Source organism: Hirundo rustica, chromosome 11 (genome assembly GCF_015227805.2).
Source record: "Hirundo rustica isolate bHirRus1 chromosome 11, bHirRus1.pri.v3, whole genome shotgun sequence".
NCBI classification, from domain to species: domain Eukaryota; kingdom Metazoa; phylum Chordata; class Aves; order Passeriformes; family Hirundinidae; genus Hirundo; species Hirundo rustica.
Window position 1 is genome coordinate 2,645,389 of NC_053460.1, and position 17,747 is coordinate 2,663,135.

Below are 17,747 nucleotides of genomic sequence, written 5' to 3' on the forward strand. Positions count from 1 at the left end.
GCGGAGGGAAAGAGCCCGGCCGAAGTGACAGCAAATTCATCGCGACCTCATCTCGGTCTTTGCGGGCTCGAATCGATTTTGCAGCGCTATTTTTGATTAGAGATATATTCTGATTTTATTTTTTTTTTTTTTTCCCTGCGGAGCGGGGAAATCGCTGATTTCCCACCTCGGTTCTTTCGCCCGTCCCATCCACGCTTCTCTCGGGTGGAACAGAACAATTCGCAGCAGTTTCCCCAAACACTTTGAGTTTACACTTGGTCACCATGCGTCCCTAATTGTCCCACTCTGATTGCCCCTAATGAACCCATTAGAGAGAAGGCAGAGGGGCGGATTTCACAGGCACGAGAAAACCCACCTCAACGCCCGAAACGAATAAAATAAAATAAATAAGTAGACCCTTAAACGCGCTCTCTGCTTTTTGTCGCTTTTATTGGGTTTTTCTCTATAATGATAAAATATCCCCAAACTCCCCCAAAGCGGCAGCGAAACCTCGGAACCCGCAGCGCCAGCGGGGCCGAGGCTCGATGTCACCGCCGTAGGGCGAGCACCCAGCGGCCTCTCCCGAGGAATTCCACTGAAATATATTTAAAAAAAAAAAAAAAAAAAAAAAAGCGAAGGCACGAACTGCCGGGCGCAGCCACACCGCGATACCGGCACCAGGGCGCGACCCGCGCGGTGCCGCCGCTGCCTCCGGCCCGGGCATCAACCTGCCCGCAAAAAACCGCTTTAAAACCCCGCTGGTTTTATGTCAGCCGCGGAGCGGGCAGCGGGCACATCCCCGCACATCCCCGCACATCCCCCAGGCCGGCTCGGGGTTGTTTTTTGGGGTTAAATCGTTCAGGACGGTGCCGAGGGGGCCGGGGGTGCCCGGCCCGGCCCGGCCCGGCAGCGCGCCCCCGCCAGCGCCGCCGCGTCCCGCGCTCCCATTGGCCGCGGCCGCGGCGCCGCGCGCTTCCATTGGCTGAGGCCGCGGGGCCGCGCTCTTCCATTGGCTGGCGGGCTCGGCGGGGGGCGGGGCCAGCGGGGAGTAAAAGCGCGGCGGCGGCGCGGGGCGAGTTTTGAAGCTGCGCAGCGCGGCCGGGAGGGAGCTCGGCGGCTCCCGCACCCCTCCGGGGGCTCCGGAACGTTTCGGGCCGTTGTTGTGACAAGGACTGGGGTTTTTTTTTTCCGCAAGACTTGCTTTTTCCTTTTTTCCCCTTTTTTAAAATTTTTTTTTCTCTTTTTAATTTTTTTTTTTATTTTTTTTTTTTTTAATTCCCTTTTCCTGCGAGAACAGGGCACCCCCCCACCCAGCCCAGCTCCCCGCAGCAGCGCCCGCCGCGGGCCGTAGGCGTGTGTACCAGAATCACAGTCATACAGAGGGAGGGAGAGGCCGCCAGAGACCACCCTGCCCCCGGCGACCCGGAGGATGCCGCTGCGGCGCCGCTGCTAGAGGACACGCTGGGATTTAGCTCGGCTCCGAGACTCTCTCTCTCTCTCTCTCTCCCGCTCTCTCCCTCTCTCCCTTCTCCGCGGAGGGGTCCCGGACGGGGGTGAGGCCCTTCCACCGTCCTCCTCTTCCTCTTCGCCTCCGCGGCCGCGGGAAGAGCCCCTCTCCATGATGCAGGCTCGCTACTCCGTCTCGGACCCCAACGCTTTGGGAGTGGTGCCGTATTTAAGCGAGCAGAACTACTACCGGGCTGCCGGGACGTACGGCGGCATGGGCAACCCCATGAGCGTCTATTCGGGCCACGCCGAGCAGTACGCGGCGGGCATGGGACGATCCTACGGCCCCTACCACCCGCACCAACCCACCGCCCCCAAGGACCTGGTGAAGCCACCTTACAGCTACATCGCCCTCATCACCATGGCCATCCAGAACGCCCCCGACAAGAAGATCACTCTCAATGGGATTTACCAGTTCATCATGGACCGCTTCCCTTTCTACCGAGAGAACAAGCAGGGCTGGCAGAACAGCATCCGCCACAACCTCTCGCTCAACGAGTGCTTCGTCAAGGTGCCCCGCGACGACAAGAAGCCGGGCAAGGGCAGCTACTGGACGCTGGACCCCGACTCGTACAACATGTTCGAGAACGGCAGCTTCCTGCGCCGCCGGAGACGCTTCAAGAAGAAGGATGTCTCCAAGGAGAAAGAGGAGGCCCGGGAGCGGCTGCTGAAGGAGCAGCCCAAGCCCCCCGGCCTGCCCGGCGCCGACCTCCCCAAGGAAGCCTCCTCCTCCTCTTCCTCTTCCTCCGCCTCGGCGCCGGCCTCCGAGAAGAAAGTGGTGATCAAGAGCGAGACGGCGTCCCCCGAGCTGCCCGTGATCACCAAGGTGGAGACGCTGAGCCCGGCCAGCGGCGGGGCCGTGCGGGACAGCCCCCGCAGCGCCGCCTCGCCCCCGGCCGCCGCCTCTCCGGACGCGTCTCTGCCCGAGCATCACCCGGCCGGTAACGGGCTGCCGGGCTTCAGCGTGGAGAGCATCATGACCCTGCGGACTTCCCCCGCGGGGGATCTGAGCCCGGTGAGTGCCGCCTCGGGCAGGACGGGCGGCGGGCTGGCCCTGGGCTACCCCGCGGGGCAAGCGTCGGGCTACAGCGCGGCGTGCAGCCAGGCGCTGGACACTAGTGGGAGCTACCACTGCAGCATGCGGGCCATGAGCCTCTACAGCGGAGACAGGCCGGCGCACATGTGCGCTCCGCTGGAGGACGGGCTGGCCGAGCATCCCAGCGGCGCCCCTTCGCCCCTGGGCACGCTGAGCCTGCCCGCGGGGCAGGACGGAGCGCTGGGCACCGGGCATCCCCACGGAGGAGGAGGAGGAGGAGGAGGAGGAGGAGGAGGGGCGGCGGGGGGACAGCCGGCGGCTTCTTGGTACCTGAACCACGGCGCTGAGCTGAGCCACCTGCCCGGGCACACTTTCGGCTCTCAGCAGCAGACTTTTCCCAACGTCAGGGAAATGTTCACGTCGCACCGGTTGGGGATGGAGAGCGCGGCGCTGAGCGAGCATCAGGTGAGCAGCAACTCCGCCTGTCAGATCCCCTACAGATCCGCGCCCTCCCTATATCGCCACGCCGCCCCCTACTCCTACGACTGCACTAAGTACTGAGTAGCCGCCAACCCCCGCTTAGGCCCATTAAAAAGAATTATTAATAATAATTATTAAAAAAAAAAAACCAAAAAACCAAAAAACAACCATCGGGAGAAATAAACCCACACCAATAAAAAGAAATCTGACAGCTTCCCCCCGTGGACTTTGCGGCCACAGAGTATGAAGATCCCAAAAGCCCCGGTTTTGGGCTTCCTTAAAATCCGGGCAAGTATATTTTACTTGGGGGAAAAAAAAAATTAAAAAAAAATAAAAAAAAAGGAGGGGGAGAATCTCTCATTCGAAAAATAAAAGAAAACCAAAAAAAAAAAAGAAAAAAGAAAAAAGAAAAAGGTTAAAAATTTATATATATATATATGTCTATCTTAAAGTGGCAAATTTTATATGCTAAAGTATAGGGGGGTCTCAGAAAAAAATAAGTTATGGACCAATATCACAGCGACCATTTATACGTTTTAAAAGGAAAAAAAAAAGTTTATAAATATATATATAAATATATGTCCTGGGTATTTTTTGAGTTCTCTGTTGTGCTGTAAAAAATATGTGGATTTCTAATCAGGCTGATTTTCAGAGCCATTAATATAATATTTAAAGTTGAGTTCACTGGATTGTTTTTGTCTCGCCCAACGGTTCCTAACTTCCAAATTAATGACAAGTGATTTCTTCTTCTTCTTCTTCCTCTGTGTACAATTATGCAATAGATTTTCTTTCGTTTTAGAGCTGTTCTTTTTCGCAAGACGAGGAAATAATTTATTTTTTGCTGGTGGAATTTTTTTTTTTTAAGGAAAAAATAGACAAAGTATCTGATACTTTTTTTTTTATTATTATTATTTACAACGTGTGATGTTTTGTATAATAGATTTCACCTTTTACCAATCCTAAGGACTTTTTGCTTTAACCTGCTTCGAAGTTCGTTTGTCTTATGTGGTCCTGATTGTTGTACTTACCTTAAAATAAATCCATGCTGGTTTTTTTCTGCTCCAAGTCTGGCGCTTCTCTGTGAATAAATTGGGGTTTTTTACAGATTTTTTTTTTTCCTCCCTTCACCTTTCCTTCACGCGAAAAACGTGGCGGTGGTTGTTTTTAAAAACAAAGTGGTTTTTCCTGAAGGTTTCTGAGGATTCCTTCTTGGAGAGAAAGCTGAATTCACGGGAAGAGCTGGAACTGTACAACCGGGGAGGTGAGGGGGGAAAGGAAAAACACCGCGGGGCTGAGCCCCCTCAATCCCGAATCCCTGCCAGCGTGAAATTTCGGGAGTTTTCCCAGGAAAACAGGAGGGAGGGGAATTATTTCTGCTGCTCTCGCCCCGTCCTTGCGAGCGCGGCCCTTGCGCGGGGCTCGGAGCCTCCGCGCCCGGAGCCGCCTCTTTCCAGGGCACAAAACAAATCCTCCCCCCCTAAAAAAACCCCCCATTTTATTTATTTATTTGGTTTTCTCGAAAGGGGTCCCGGGTGCCTGGGGGTGAGAGCGACCATTTAAACCCGGCCTCTCCTGCGGAGTCTTAGAAAGGTGGAAAGTTCACTCGAGAGCCATTCGAGTTTTGAAATCCTCCCTTGTTTGAAGATTTGGCTGATTCGAAACTTTCTCTTCGTCTGTTTAAGCTCCTGTTCGCAAGGCCGGGCGCTGCTGGATATTCCGCCTTTTCCCAAATCATCCTTTAACCTGTCCAAGCGGCTTTAATCCAGGGCAAACCGCCGGATTTAGCAATCCCGAAAGCCTGGGGACGCCGGCAAAGCCTAAAGCAGATTTTAGGAGGTCTTTGGGACTTTTCGAACCCAGCTCTCTGGAGCCAGGCTCCTTTCCCAGCTGTAAAATAACATCCATCCAGCATTTCCAGAGGATAAATCCCAACCGCAGCCTCCCAGTGCCCCTCGCAGCCCTTTTTTGGGGGGATTCGGGAGGGGTTATACCCACGTCAGGCTGTTGAAATCCATGATCTAAATCGGTTTTGACCGGTTAAATTTCGCCTGCCCTTGAAAGCTGGCAAAAAAAGCACCGAAAGTCTCGATTTAAATGAGGAAAAAAATGTCCGAGCCTCACTTGATCTGTATTTTAAGGAACATTCTTGTTAAAAAAACAAAAAACCAAAAGACCAACAAGAAACTCCCTGCTGTTTTCCCTGGCTCTCAGAGGGTGCGTCTTATTTAATTTTATATTTTCTTCTTTTTTTATTATTATTTTTATATTTTATGCAACAAAAATCAAAGCGCTCTCTCAATAAGAGAAAATACAGAGTGTAAAGGATTAAAAAAATAAGGAGATAAAGGGAGTAAAAGGGTGAAAATAAATAGGAGGAAAAGGGGGGAAATGCGAATTGGGGATGAATTCTTTCCTGTTCCAGACCCTCTTCCAGTGGGAATTTTTTTTTTCCTGCGTGGTTCGGGGGGATATGACTGAAATCAGGTGCCTGTTGTGGGTTTTCCCACAGGAACGGAGAAATCCCGGGATGGCCGCTGCTCCCAAATCCTCCCCCCAGGGCACTGGGCACTTGGGGATCCTTTTCCTCCGGCAGGGATGGGGACCGGGGTTCGGGACACCCCCAGGGCTCTGCAGCCTCTCCCCGCGCTTCTGCTGGACAGTTCCTGGGATCCCCGTTTTCCCCAAAAAACCTCCTTTTTGGTGTTTCTCTCCCCGCCTCGCCCCGTCAGGACGCTCTCGCACGGGACCTGCGCCGCTCCCGTCCCTTTGCTGTGCCCCGTCCTGTCCCTTGTCCCCAGCCACCCCCAGCACCCCATGGGAGAGCCTTTTCGGGTGGGCTGGTGTGACAGGAGAGCCTTTTGGGTGGGCTGATGTCTCGGGAGAGCCTTTTGGGGTGGGCTGGTGTCTCGGGAGAGCCCTTTGGGGTGGGCTGGTGTCTCGGGAGAGCCTTTTGGGGTGGGTTGGTGTGACAGGAGAGCTCTTTAGGGTGGGTTGGTGTTTCGGCAGAGCCCTTTGGGGTGGGCTGATGTCTCAGGAGAGCCTTTTGGGGTGGGCTGATGTCTCGGGAGAGCCTTTTGGAGTGGGTTGGTGTGGCAGGAGAGCCCTTTAGGGTGGGCTGGTGTTTCGGCAGAGCCTTTTGGGGTGGGCTGATGTCTCGGCAGAGCCCTTTGGGGTGGCTTGGTGTGACAGGAGAGCCCTTTGGGGTGCGTTGGTGTCTCTGGAGAGCCCTTTAGGGTGGGCTGGTGTCTCAGGAGAGGTGAGCGCCCCGTGTGGGATGCGGGGATCCTTTGGTGACTCTAAAAGCTGCGACAGGGAGCTCGAGAACACCGTCGGGTCTGTCGCGACAGGTGACTCCAGCCTGGCCGGAGCAGAGGGGAAGGAAGGAAGAAGTGAAGGAAGGAGGAAGGCCCAGGGTGACTTTGGACGGCAGCCAGGACCAGATTTGGCCCTGCAGCCCCTCGAAGGAGCAGCATAACCCCCCCAGCCCCTCTCCCCGAGGTCAGAGGGCCAGGCCCGGCCCCGGGCACTGGCTGATGCTGCTGCGTGCCCGGTGGCCCCGGTCTGGGGTTCAGGGTGGCTCCGGGAAGAGGCAGAGGATGGTGAATGCGCTTCATAATTTTTTTTTTTCTTGTATTGCCATTCACTATCGGGTTGGCAAACCTGTCCAAAACCTCAGATTCTGGGCCCAAAACCCCAATAGGTTTTGGGGAGAAGAGCCAGTGGTTTTCCATCTCGTCCCCACAGCCCAGTCCAGGGAGCGTTTCTTGTGCTCCAGGCCCCGGGTGAAACACATTCCCTCCAGGAATGCCCCCAGGCCTCCGCACAGCCCAGCACGAGCTGTCCCGTCCCTTCCAATCAATCCCACCTTCCCTAGAGTTCGTGGGAAGGCGCCGGCCGAGAGGTTTTTGGGGAAGGCCACGAGCTCTTCTGTCATTTTCGAAGGGACTTCGCAGAAAATCCATCCCCGGCACTCTGGCAGGCCCGGAGAGAAGGAAATACATCCCGCATCCCGGGCAGTACCGAGCAACACCGCAGTGCCAGGGCGAGGGGAGGGCAGCTCCTGCCAGGAGGGCAGTGCTGGGGGAGCCGGGGTGCAGCAGGAACGGGGAGATCAGATTCACAGTGCTGGGAGAGCCGGGGTGCAGCAGGAATGGGGAGATCAGATTCACAGTGCTGGGGGAGCCGGGATGCAGCAGGAACGGGGAGATCAGATTCACAGTGCTGGGAGAGCCGGGGTGCAGCAGGAACAGGGAGATCAGATTCACAGTGCTGGGAGAGCCGGGGTGCAGCAGGAACGGGGAGATCAGATTCACAGTGCTGGGAGAGCCGGGGTGCAGCAGGAACAGGGAGATCAGATTCACAGTGCTGGGAGAGCCGGGGTGCAGCAGGAACAGGGAGATCAGATTCACAGTGCTGGGGGAGCCGGGGTGCAGCAGGAACGGGGAGATCAGATTCACAGTGCTGGGAGAGCCGGGGTGCAGCAGGAACGGGGAGAACCTGTTCACATCCCTCAGGGAGCCGGGATGCAGCAGGAGAGGGGAGCTCTGGTTCACATTCCTCAGGGAGCCCAGGCCGGGATGCAGCAGGAATGGGGGGCTCCCATTCACATTCCCGCTCCCCCTCACGCCGGGATGCAGCAGGAGAGGGGAGCACTGATCTTTGTCCCGTTCCCCACATCCCAGGTGCTGCAGGAATGGGGACCAGTGATTTACACCCCCGTCCCCCCATTTCCCGCGATGCAGCAGGAATGGGGAGCTCTCATTTACACCCCTTCTTGCTCCCGAGATTGTGATGCAGAAGGAGAAGGGAGCTCTGATTTTTTGCCCTGCTCCCCCCATCCCGGCATGCAGCAGGAGTGGGAATCACCGATTTACATCCCGCTCCTCCATCCCTGGGTGCAGCAGGAGTGGGAATCACCGATTTACATCCCGCTCCTCCATCCCTGGGTGCAGCAGGAGTGTGAATCACCGATTTACATCCCGCTCCTCCATCCCTGGGTGCAGCAGGAGTGTGAATCACCGATTTACATCCCGCTGCTCCATCCCTGGGTGCAGCAGGAGTGTGAATCACCGATCCACACCCCTGCTCCTCCGTCCCTGGATGCACAGACTGGGGAGCGCTGATTTCCAGCCCTTCTTCCCCGGTTTCCCGGGACGCAGAAGGAACGGGGAGAGCTCATTTTCGCCCTGCTCCAGTCGGGGGCTCCGGGCGGGACCTCTCCTCGCCGCTGCTTTAAAAGGGGCTCGTCAGCTGGAGAGAGGAGGGGAAACCCATCCAGGAGCGCCTCCATCGCCGGCTCCGCCTTGGTTGTTTTGTTTGTTTTTTCTGTTTAGGGCAAGAGCGGCGGTACCAACACCCTCACCAAGAACCCAGCTCTGTCGCTTCCCCGGCCCCCCCGCAGCCTCTCGCAGCCTCTCGGACGCCGATCCTGTGCGGATAACGCGGCTGAAGAGCTCCAGCGATGCCGCCGGCAGGAAAAGGGATAACTGGGATAACGCGCAGCGCATGAGCTGGGAAGAAGGAAGGGAGAGAAAAGCCGCATCCCCGCCTCCAAGGATTTCCCACCGCCGAGAGGGGAAAACAAGAATTTTACTGGGGGAGGGAGCTCGGGGAGAGAGCGGGAGCCCGTGTGATTGTGTCCTGCCGAAGACGCGAGTATTTGTTATTTTACTAATCCGTGCCTGGAGTGTCTCAAGGAGCGGGGGACTCCCCGAGGCGGGAGGAGGAGGAGGAGGGAGAGGAGGGGAAGACCCTCGGGCCGGCTGCTCTGAGGATGCGCCGGGCGGGCCGGAGCAGCCGCGCTCTGCTCCATCCCTCCCCGGCCAGGATGCTCCAGAGCCGGGGGGGATGCCCGGGCGTGCTGCTCCCCAGTATCGAGAGGCGAGGATCCCCAAAATCCCTCCTTTCACCTACTTTTTTTTTTTTTTTTTTTTTTTTTTTTTTTTTTTTTTTTTTTTCCAAATTTTAATTTATTTGGGGGTTTATCTCGATTTTGGCACGGCGGCCGGGCGCTGCAGCTGCCGGGGGCGCGCAGGGATGCGGAATTCCGGTGAGTTCCCCTCCCACGCCTGGGTCCAGCCAGTGAGAGGGGAGACCCCTGCACCCCCTCCCTGCGCACCCCGGCTCTCCTGGTTTGCAGCTTTCAGGACCCATCCGGATCTCCGCAGCGTCGCGCTGGGTTTTACCCCGGGCATGAAAATCCTTCTCCCGACAGGGCAGAGAGACGCCGGGCGAGAAACCGCACGGGTGAAGGGGAATTCGCAGGGAAATGCGGGGATGGGGAGGTGGAGGCATCGCCAGGGCCGGGTGGTGCTGGGGGACACCCCGGAGCTCGGCTTTCACCTCTTCCCCTGCCAGGTAAAAAATCCCAGCAGGCTCGTGGGAGCTGCGCTGTTGGGATATTTCTCTTTGAAGGAGAAAGGATCCCCCTCAGGCCTCTTCTTCCTTTCCTCGGAGAAAAGATGCTCCACAGGACAGGGGGTCCTGCAGGTCTAAACCCGGGGGGACTGGGGACACAGGCGACACCTCCAACAGCATCGGAAACCCTCGGGGCCTCGGACTAAAGCTGTTACATCAGTAAATTAAAAGAAAAAAAAAATATATATATATATAATAAATCCGACAACAGAAAACACAGCCCCAAACCTGGACGTTTATACAGAAAAAGAGCATCACAAATTCCTAATGTAAGCACCGGCCAGCTGTGTGCACTTGTAAAGTTGTTATAATCCCCCTCCTTGTTATAAACAGGAAAGTACATAATATAAAGCAACAGGCCCGCATTCACAAATACTGACCCTCCTCCCCGGGCCTGCCAAATTCCCCTCTTGCCGCAGCCTCCCCCGGCGCGGCTCTGCCTGCTCGGGCCGGGAGCGGGGCTGCACCGGGGGTCCCCCTTGCTCCGTCCCCGGGCTCTTCTTGGGGTGCAAAACCGGGTTCCTGCAGCGGGAGGTGCAAAAGACCCCTCCACACCTGAGCCCCCAATTCCCTTTCCCCTCCTCGCGATCGCAGCTCCCCTCATTCATCCCTTTCTCTCTCTTTCTTCCTTTTTTTTTTTTTTTTTTTTTTTTTTTTTTTTTTTTTTCTTTTGGTGTTGTTTAATGCCCCAGTTTTGCTGCGGGGATCGCTGCCCGCTGCTCCCCAGCTCCAGCAGCGAACATCCTGCTCTGCTGTGTGTGCTTACAGCGTCAAAGGGTGGACGTGATATTTCAAACATCAGATCAGTGCGTTTATATATTGGGTGCCCGGAAATTTTTCCAAATAAACACAGCTTGATTCGACTTGGGTGGGCAGACTTATCAACAGACTAATTCTATAAACAAATGAAGGAATAACCCGGAGACCATTGGCTGGTACCAGCGAGACACGTGGAGAGAGCTCGGAGTTTTGTAGCAATGAAATTTTAATTAATGTGGGTGGGCTGAGAACACAAACGACTGTTTATCAGAGACAATTTATTTTCCAGCGCTAAGTCAACATATAATAGCAAACTTACAACAATTATTTAACTTTTTTTTTCCCCCTCCTTTTTTTTTTTTTTTTTTTTTTTTTTTTTTTTTTTTCCTTTTTCCTTTTTTTTTTTTTCGAGAGCTATGAAGCAGGGACAGAGGCAGAGCGAGCTCCTTCAGGCAGGGCTGGGAGCTGAGCTCGCACAAACAGCTCCCCGGTGGACTCGTCCCACGGCGCTGCCCTGTCCCGTCCCTTCTTCTCCGGGCTCCGAGGGGGAAGACGCGGAGCTGCGAGCCCGCCGGCGATGAGCCACATCTACGGCAGCCACCTCTCCCCCCTGGGCAGCCCGTCCATGGTTTACCTGCCCGCAGCGCTCGGCTTCGCCCCCGCGGGGGCCATGTCCCGGCAGGACCCCCCTCAGAAACCCCCCTACAGCTACATCGCCCTCATCGCCATGGCCATCAAAGAAGCCCCGGAGCAGAAGGTGACGCTCAGCGGCATCTACCAGTTCATCATGGACCGCTTCCCCTTCTACCACGACAACAAGCAGGGCTGGCAGAACAGCATCCGCCACAACCTCTCGCTCAACGACTGCTTCGTCAAGGTGCCCCGCGAGAAGGGGCGGCCCGGCAAGGGCAGCTACTGGACGCTGGACCCGCGGTGCCTGGACATGTTCGAGAACGGCAACTACCGCCGCAGGAAGAGGAAGCCCAAAGCCGCGGCCCCTCCGGACTCTCAGCCCGGCGAACGGCCGGGGCCGCCCGCTCGCCCCGTCGAGCCCAAGCGGGCCAAGGGCGGAGCGGCCGCGGCTCCGGGGGACGCGGGGGTCCCGCGGCCGGGCGGGGGGACAGCGGCTTCCCCCGGGGGGCTTCCCCCGGTGCCTCCCGCTGCCGCCCCGCCGCACAAGAGCGGCCCCCGGGGCCGCAGCTTCAGCATCGAGAGCATCCTGGCGCAGGGGCTGCGGCCGCCGCCCCCCGGGGCAGCCCCCAAGGCGGCCCGGGACGGCCCCGCCGGCTGCCTCGGCGGCTCCCTGGTGGCCAGCGGAGGCTTCGGGCCGGCCCTCAACGCGTCCCTGATGCTCGACTCCCAGGTGCACGGGAGGCTTTACCACATCGGCATCCCCTTCCTCTCCTGCTTCCCTCTGCACTTCTCCGAGGCCGTGTTTAATTTTCAGTAGTTTGCCCCACAATTAACGCACCCACCCCCCCCCCTCCGCCCCGAGCGCTGCCGCGGGAGGCGAGATGGGGAGGGAGAGATCGGACTCAGACCTCAGCACCAGGGTAAAGACCTAAAAAAAACAACCCAAAGCGATGTTTTAAAGGTGACTCAGGATTTCAGGGCATTTTCAAGGCGCGTCTTGCTGCGGATTCTCTTTAGCGGGCGCCTCCCACCCCCTGCCAGAGCGACTTTGGAAGGTAAAGCGGCTTCGTTTTCCCGTGATGGGTGGAGGTGGAGGCAGCACCGGGGGGAATGAATGCTGGCCCCAAGCCCCGTGGGCTTTGCTCTGCACCTTCAGCCTTTGCATCCCTCAGGTTCCTCGCACCAGGTTTCTCTCGAGCCCTTCAGGTCTCTGTTTTCTTCTTTTATTTTTCCTTTGGAAACCAAGCCCCATCCCGGGGAGAGGAGTTTTGTTTTGCCATCAGTACCCCCAGGAATTAATAACGCCCGTAGCTTTGCCATGAATACCCATGGGCACATAATAATTCCTGATATTCCCCACTGGCCCAGTGCTCCCAGCGGGTAACTGGAGCTCAACTCGTGGCACACCAAGCAATCCAGGCTCATCCTGAATATTCCTGCTTGCTTGGATCCAGCATGGTGTGGAACTGGTTTTCTGCCCAGCACTGGTGCTTTGGAGTATCCCCACAAAGTTTCTGCTCACGGATGTGGCCAAAAAGAGTGGGATGGATGAGCAAACACGGAGATTTATCCGCTTTCCGTGTCTTACTGGATCCGTTGCTTCTGACCTAAAAAGACTGAGGCAGGGTTGTGGAGGCCAGGACAAATACCAGGGAAAAAAAGAGACATCAGCCATGTTACTAAAGTTTTCTTTTTTTATAAAGAAGGAGGAATCCAGACATGTTGCAAGAAATCAGGAATATTTTGTATTTTTGTTCGCAATAAATAGAGGCTTTTTGTATATTAGTGGATAAATGCCCTTTTGGGAAAAAAAAAATATATATATTCTCAATTTTCATTATGAAACCTAACCTATATCCAATAAAGGTATTTTTGTTCAGGAGTGTGGCTGGTGTGATGTGAAACTCCCCTTGGCTCGTGCTGGAGGATGGAGGAGTGGGGCCTGCTGCAGGACGCAGCAAATATCCTGGTGCTGACATCGTGGGCCGCAAAAAGATGGGAGAGGCTACCAAAGCTGGGAAATTACTTGTTCCTTGAAACTGATGAAATCTTTCCCAAAATGATTGTTCCTCCTTCTCTTCCTCTTCTTTCATCCCACCCTGTCTCAAAAGCAAAGCTTGCTCTTAAATGAGCCCCTGGATATTGGAAATGTGGGGTTTTCAAGGTGAGCTTCGATTCAGTTTTTTTGCAGAGGAAGGTTGGCATCAATTCCTTGAGATATGGATCAGGGTTGCTCATTCCAGCCCATGGCAAAGAGGTCTCATGTGGGGAAGGATAGAAAAATCTCCAAAAGGTGAGAATTGTTATTTAGCTTCCCCTGCCAAAAAAAAAAAAAAAAAAAAAAAAGCCCATAGGCAAATCCCTCGGTAGACTGAGCTGGAGCTTCTCAAAGCAAAAAAAGCTAATAAAAAGAGAGATTATATTTTTTCAAAACAGATTTGCAAAATAGACTTTATTTTAATAAAATCCCTTATTCGCTTCCTATTTCTGACAGCTGCGGTTTGAATATCTATTGGGTCCCTTGTTTAAGGTTCTGGCACTGAAGCAGAAAACGAAGACACACTTGTAAAAGGTTATGAAAGTGTCACTGCTCAGTCCCCACTGTCGTTCCCAGGGCTGGGTGATGCTGAGCGAGTGAAAGGTCCCTGAGTGCCACCCCTGGCCCCGCAGTGCCACTCCTGTGTGACAGCAGGGACAGCTACCGGCTACAGAAGGGGCCACCTCGCCAGGAGGGTCCATTCCAGGCTGAGCACTGACATCACCGGCCCCTTTGGGGTCTGGGAGGTGACATCACCCGCAGGAAGCCGCAGGGGGAGGAAAACGAGCCCAGCAGAGAGCTCAGATCCTCTCTCCACCCCCTGTGTGGTGATTTGGGCTCAGGGTGAGGTGGGAGGGTGATGCTGCCTCCCAGGACTTGTTTGATGGATCTCCATCAAGCCCTTCCCACGGGGAGGGTTCCTGCATCCCCAGTGTCCCCACAGCCTGGCCCATGGAAAGGTTTCACCCCCCAAAATTGGATATTTATGCTCTCGGTCCACGCTTTTAACCTGTGTCTTCAGCTCCTCTGTTCCCCTTTCTCCTAACTTGGCCTCCCAGCTGTGACCCCCAGTTTTGTCACCTCTCAGCTCCTGTCCCAGCCCCTAAAATACCTTTTTGGACCTGCAAACAGGGCTTTTATTCCTTTCCTCCTCACACATGTGGAACCTCTCCCCATCCGAGCCCTTTCTGCACAAGAGCAGTTTATTTTTTAGTGGTGAAAAAAAGTGAGTCTCGGTTTAATACATGATGTATATTTTTATCACAGACACTTTTTTTTTGGAAACCCGGCTTTTTCTACGCAATGGGAATTTGTTTCTTTGCGAAGCCCTGCTTTGACATTTGATCTTATTTCTGTTTTGGTGGAGTGGAGTGGGACCAAGTACAGCTGCAGCGTTTAAAAGCCGCATTGAGCTTGATTTTGGTTTCGCTCGAGGGAGTGAAATTAGCAAACCTAACATGCTCTGCACAAAAGTGACACCAACTCCAATGAGCTCAGAACCCGGTGAGCAGTTCTGAGGGGCAATTTGGAATTAATTGGGATCAGGCCAGTGCTGTAACAGGGGATGAATACCAAGAAAAAGTCTTATTGCCAGAGGGCTGGATGAGTAACCACACACGGCTTTTGCACGTCATCTGTTTATAGAGAGGGGAGAAGTCATGGTACAATAAAAACATACAATAAAAACATACAGTAAAAACATGAAATGAAAGCACACAGTGAAAACAACAGCAGAACAACGAGTGTGCAGTCAATACACCAATTCCTGCCCTTTGGATGGGGCTGAGCATCCTTTAATCCTCGCCACATCCATGTGGATTTTGGTGCTGTGCAGCCAAAGGTGCCACGGGAACATCAAGGAACTGACAAGCTGCAAGGAATCGGTGCCAATGGTTTCACACCTGCTTCACAAGCCAGAAAAGCAGCTGCCAAGCACAGAGCTGCCACCCAGCATTTCTCTCATCCCCAGAATCTCCCTCCTCCTGGCTTTCCCAGCCTCTCAGGGCTGGCTATAAACACCAGTCTGGAATATTGAGGAGAAGTGGAGAAAACAGCCCGGGATGAAGAATAAACAGCACGCTGCCTGTGTGGGCGATGGAGATGCCTTCCCCTTCCTCTGCAGAGGAATGACCTCTCCCAACCCAGCAAGGTTTCCCGGCTCCGAGCTCTGCAGCCAATTTTAACTCCTAGGACCAGGGCAGATCACAGAGTGGAAGAGGCTCACAGAGGAGTTGTTTGGTTCCCAGAGAGGTTTTGCTCCAAACGCGAGTTTCCTATGAGGGGAACTGAAAATTTGGCATATTAAAATGATTCCGGAGTTTAATTTCTCATAAATGGGGCTTCCAGTCTTTAAACGGGCTCAGTGTGTGTTCTCCTAAAGCTGGTCCCGTAGCAGGTATAAAATATAATCAAGGATTTCTGCATGAGCAGAAGCCACTTTCAGGATTTGTCACTCAAGGTGTGGCTGTCCGTGCCTGATTCTGAGGTGGCATAAATCTTAGGGACTCTGCAGCCTCTTCTCCTTCCCCTGCCCCATTTTAAAAGTTAATTCTCTTTCCATTCTTTACCACAGAAAACACATAAAGGAGGCACCATCCCTTTCTACACCAAAACCCACTGGCTTCCTGCTGGCTGCTCCTAAGCCTGGTGTGAGGAGCAGCCAATTCCCAAAGCAAGAAAAGGTAAGAAGGATCTGTTTCCTCACTTGATTCATAGCCCCACACACCCAGAGAAGAGATCTCCCGGGAGACAGCGTTTGGGATATTAAACAGATCACAGATTCGATTTGAAGTGAAAGACCAAGAAGACAAGATCACAGAATGAGAGAAGTTACAGATGGAAAAGGTCTATGAGGTTATGCAATCCATCAGTCTGGACGTTGCATAATTGCTCCCCACAGTATATTTTTAGTGCTTTATCCAGACAAATCATTAAGTGCTTTAAAATGGGCCAGATTCCTCAAACGCGGTGCGTGCTAAGTCACAGCTGATTTCACTGAGCCTCGCAGCTCCAGCATCTGACAAGGCACCAAAAAGGAAGTTTTGTGTGGTCAGAGAGAACAGAACTGGCCTTTCCAGAAATAATCCAGGCCCGATTCGCCATCCCTCATAGGAATCTCTCCTAAACTGACTGAATTAGACCTCTAAAATCTCATTTTCGGATTATAGCGAATAATACGTTATTACTTATTCAGATGCTCGCTTAGGCCAAAGTCAAACATTGCTCATGTTCATGCGAACACGATTTGTTTTAAGCCAGCTTCAAAGCCGGCTCAGCAAAGCGTAAAGAATGTTTATTTAAAATATAGTTGCTAAATTTAGCATGAGCTCGGTTAGCCTAAATCTTAGCGACATTTTTAGAGAGCACATTGCGAATCAGGAATGCATGGAGAAATAAATAAACTTTCCCACATTTTTGGAAATCGAGGGAGAATTTGCGAGCTCTTTCTCGCACGGGCGATTTCCGTGGATTGGAAAGCGTCGCGGGGAACGCAAATTTCCCACTGAACAGACAGCTGGAAACGCACAATGCTGATCATTTGCACTGCAGTTTCATTTCAAATAATGCTCCCTCGAGGAGGAAACAAAAGCTGTCAGCTTTTTTTTTTTCTAATATAGAAATTACGCAGAGCACCAACATGTTTCAATATTTACCCAAGCTCTTTGCGAAGCACCGAGAAGCAAATGGAGCTGGGCTTGGCCACGAGCCACATCCAGAGGAAATCTCAGGTTTGGATTAGGTCTTGTGACCTTTCCTGGTAACTCTGGTACTGGATTTTACACCCACCTCTTGCACATTGGTTCAAACATCCTCCAGCTGGATCCTGGGCTGGGTGAAATGCCAGCCCACCTCTGGGTTGGATATTTAGACAGAAAAATTTTATGATTTTCCTCTTCACCTTCCTAAGCTTCCACAGCTTAAAGAGGCACATCTGGGCCACCTCTGCCTCAAGTGATGTTGCCTCAGAGACGTGAGCAAACCCATGGTGGGCACATGAGCAGATATGTGATAAAGAGTTAAATTCTCTTTTATCAGGTGACTTTTCATCATGTCCCTCCATCCTTTGGTTGGTGTGAGTGGAGTGTTACTGCTCTAAAGTGGGAGGGTTCCAGCTGTGCCCCTCAGGTGGCTGCAGGGCACAAGGGATGTGTCCAAGTACCCCTGATGTCCTTTGGTGGGATTGGGATCAGCTCCTCCCCAGGCACACAGGTGGAATAAGGAGGCATGGAACAAAACACAGGGTCGATTTCTTTGCCATCCAAAGACAGAGCTCCACCACTTCCACTGGGTTTAGCAGCTTCCAGAGCCAAATCCCACCAGCAGACCCATCCTTCACAGCCACCTCGCATCTCCCAGAGCTCTCCACATGAGGCTCTGCAAATCCACTGGCCCAACCCGTAATTCCCGAATCCACAGTGGGCTGGACCCCTTAATTCTTCACTACCCATCTCCAATTGCTTACTGAGTTTCTGTTTTCCTTCGAAGAGCAATATGTAATAATAGTTGTTAAAATAATTGTATTTCTGTTTTTACATCTGTAAAGATTAAGTTAAACAGTATGAAGCCCATTAAACTATTTCATGTCATGCTGCCATAAATTTCCTCCATTCCCATTGCTACTATTATTCCAGAGTAAACTCTGAGATCAAGCTGCTGCCACAGAGAGTTATTTATAGGAGCTCATTCATCAATAAAAACTTCAAAAGAAATCTGTTACTCTTCTATTGGGAAGCCAAAGAAAACTAACATAAAGACAACCCTGTTAAGAAACAAAGCTAAGGAGACCACAAGACATTTAGTTAAGGAAAATCCTGATTTCTAACAAATGCCATGCAAGGAGGGGAAGAGAGAAAAAAAAAAAAATAAACCAGGAAAAGATTGCTGGCAGCATGAATCCTT

At 53.3% G+C, this 17,747-nt stretch overlaps 2 protein-coding genes across 2 annotated transcripts; both read left to right on the top strand.

Annotated features, from left to right (window-relative positions):
- Positions 1–1,407: 1,407 nt before the first annotated feature.
- FOXC2 (forkhead box C2) lies at positions 1,408–3,336 on the top strand. The gene has a single exon (XM_040075295.2). The coding sequence runs from the start codon at positions 1,598–1,600 to the stop codon at positions 3,080–3,082; it is 1,485 nt and encodes a 494-aa protein (XP_039931229.1). The 5' UTR covers positions 1,408–1,597; the 3' UTR covers positions 3,083–3,336.
- A 7,418-nt stretch (positions 3,337–10,754) lies between these two features.
- On the top strand, positions 10,755–11,858 carry FOXL1 (forkhead box L1). The gene has a single exon (XM_040075296.1). The coding sequence runs from the start codon at positions 10,755–10,757 to the stop codon at positions 11,625–11,627; it is 873 nt and encodes a 290-aa protein (XP_039931230.1). The 3' UTR covers positions 11,628–11,858.
- Positions 11,859–17,747: the final 5,889 nt, after the last annotated feature.

Coding starts and splice junctions, on each gene's coding strand:
- FOXC2 (XM_040075295.2), top strand. CDS start 1,598: ATGATGCAGGCTCGCTACTCCGTCTCGGACCCCAACGCTTTGGGAGTG.
- FOXL1 (XM_040075296.1), top strand. CDS start 10,755: ATGAGCCACATCTACGGCAGCCACCTCTCCCCCCTGGGCAGCCCGTCC.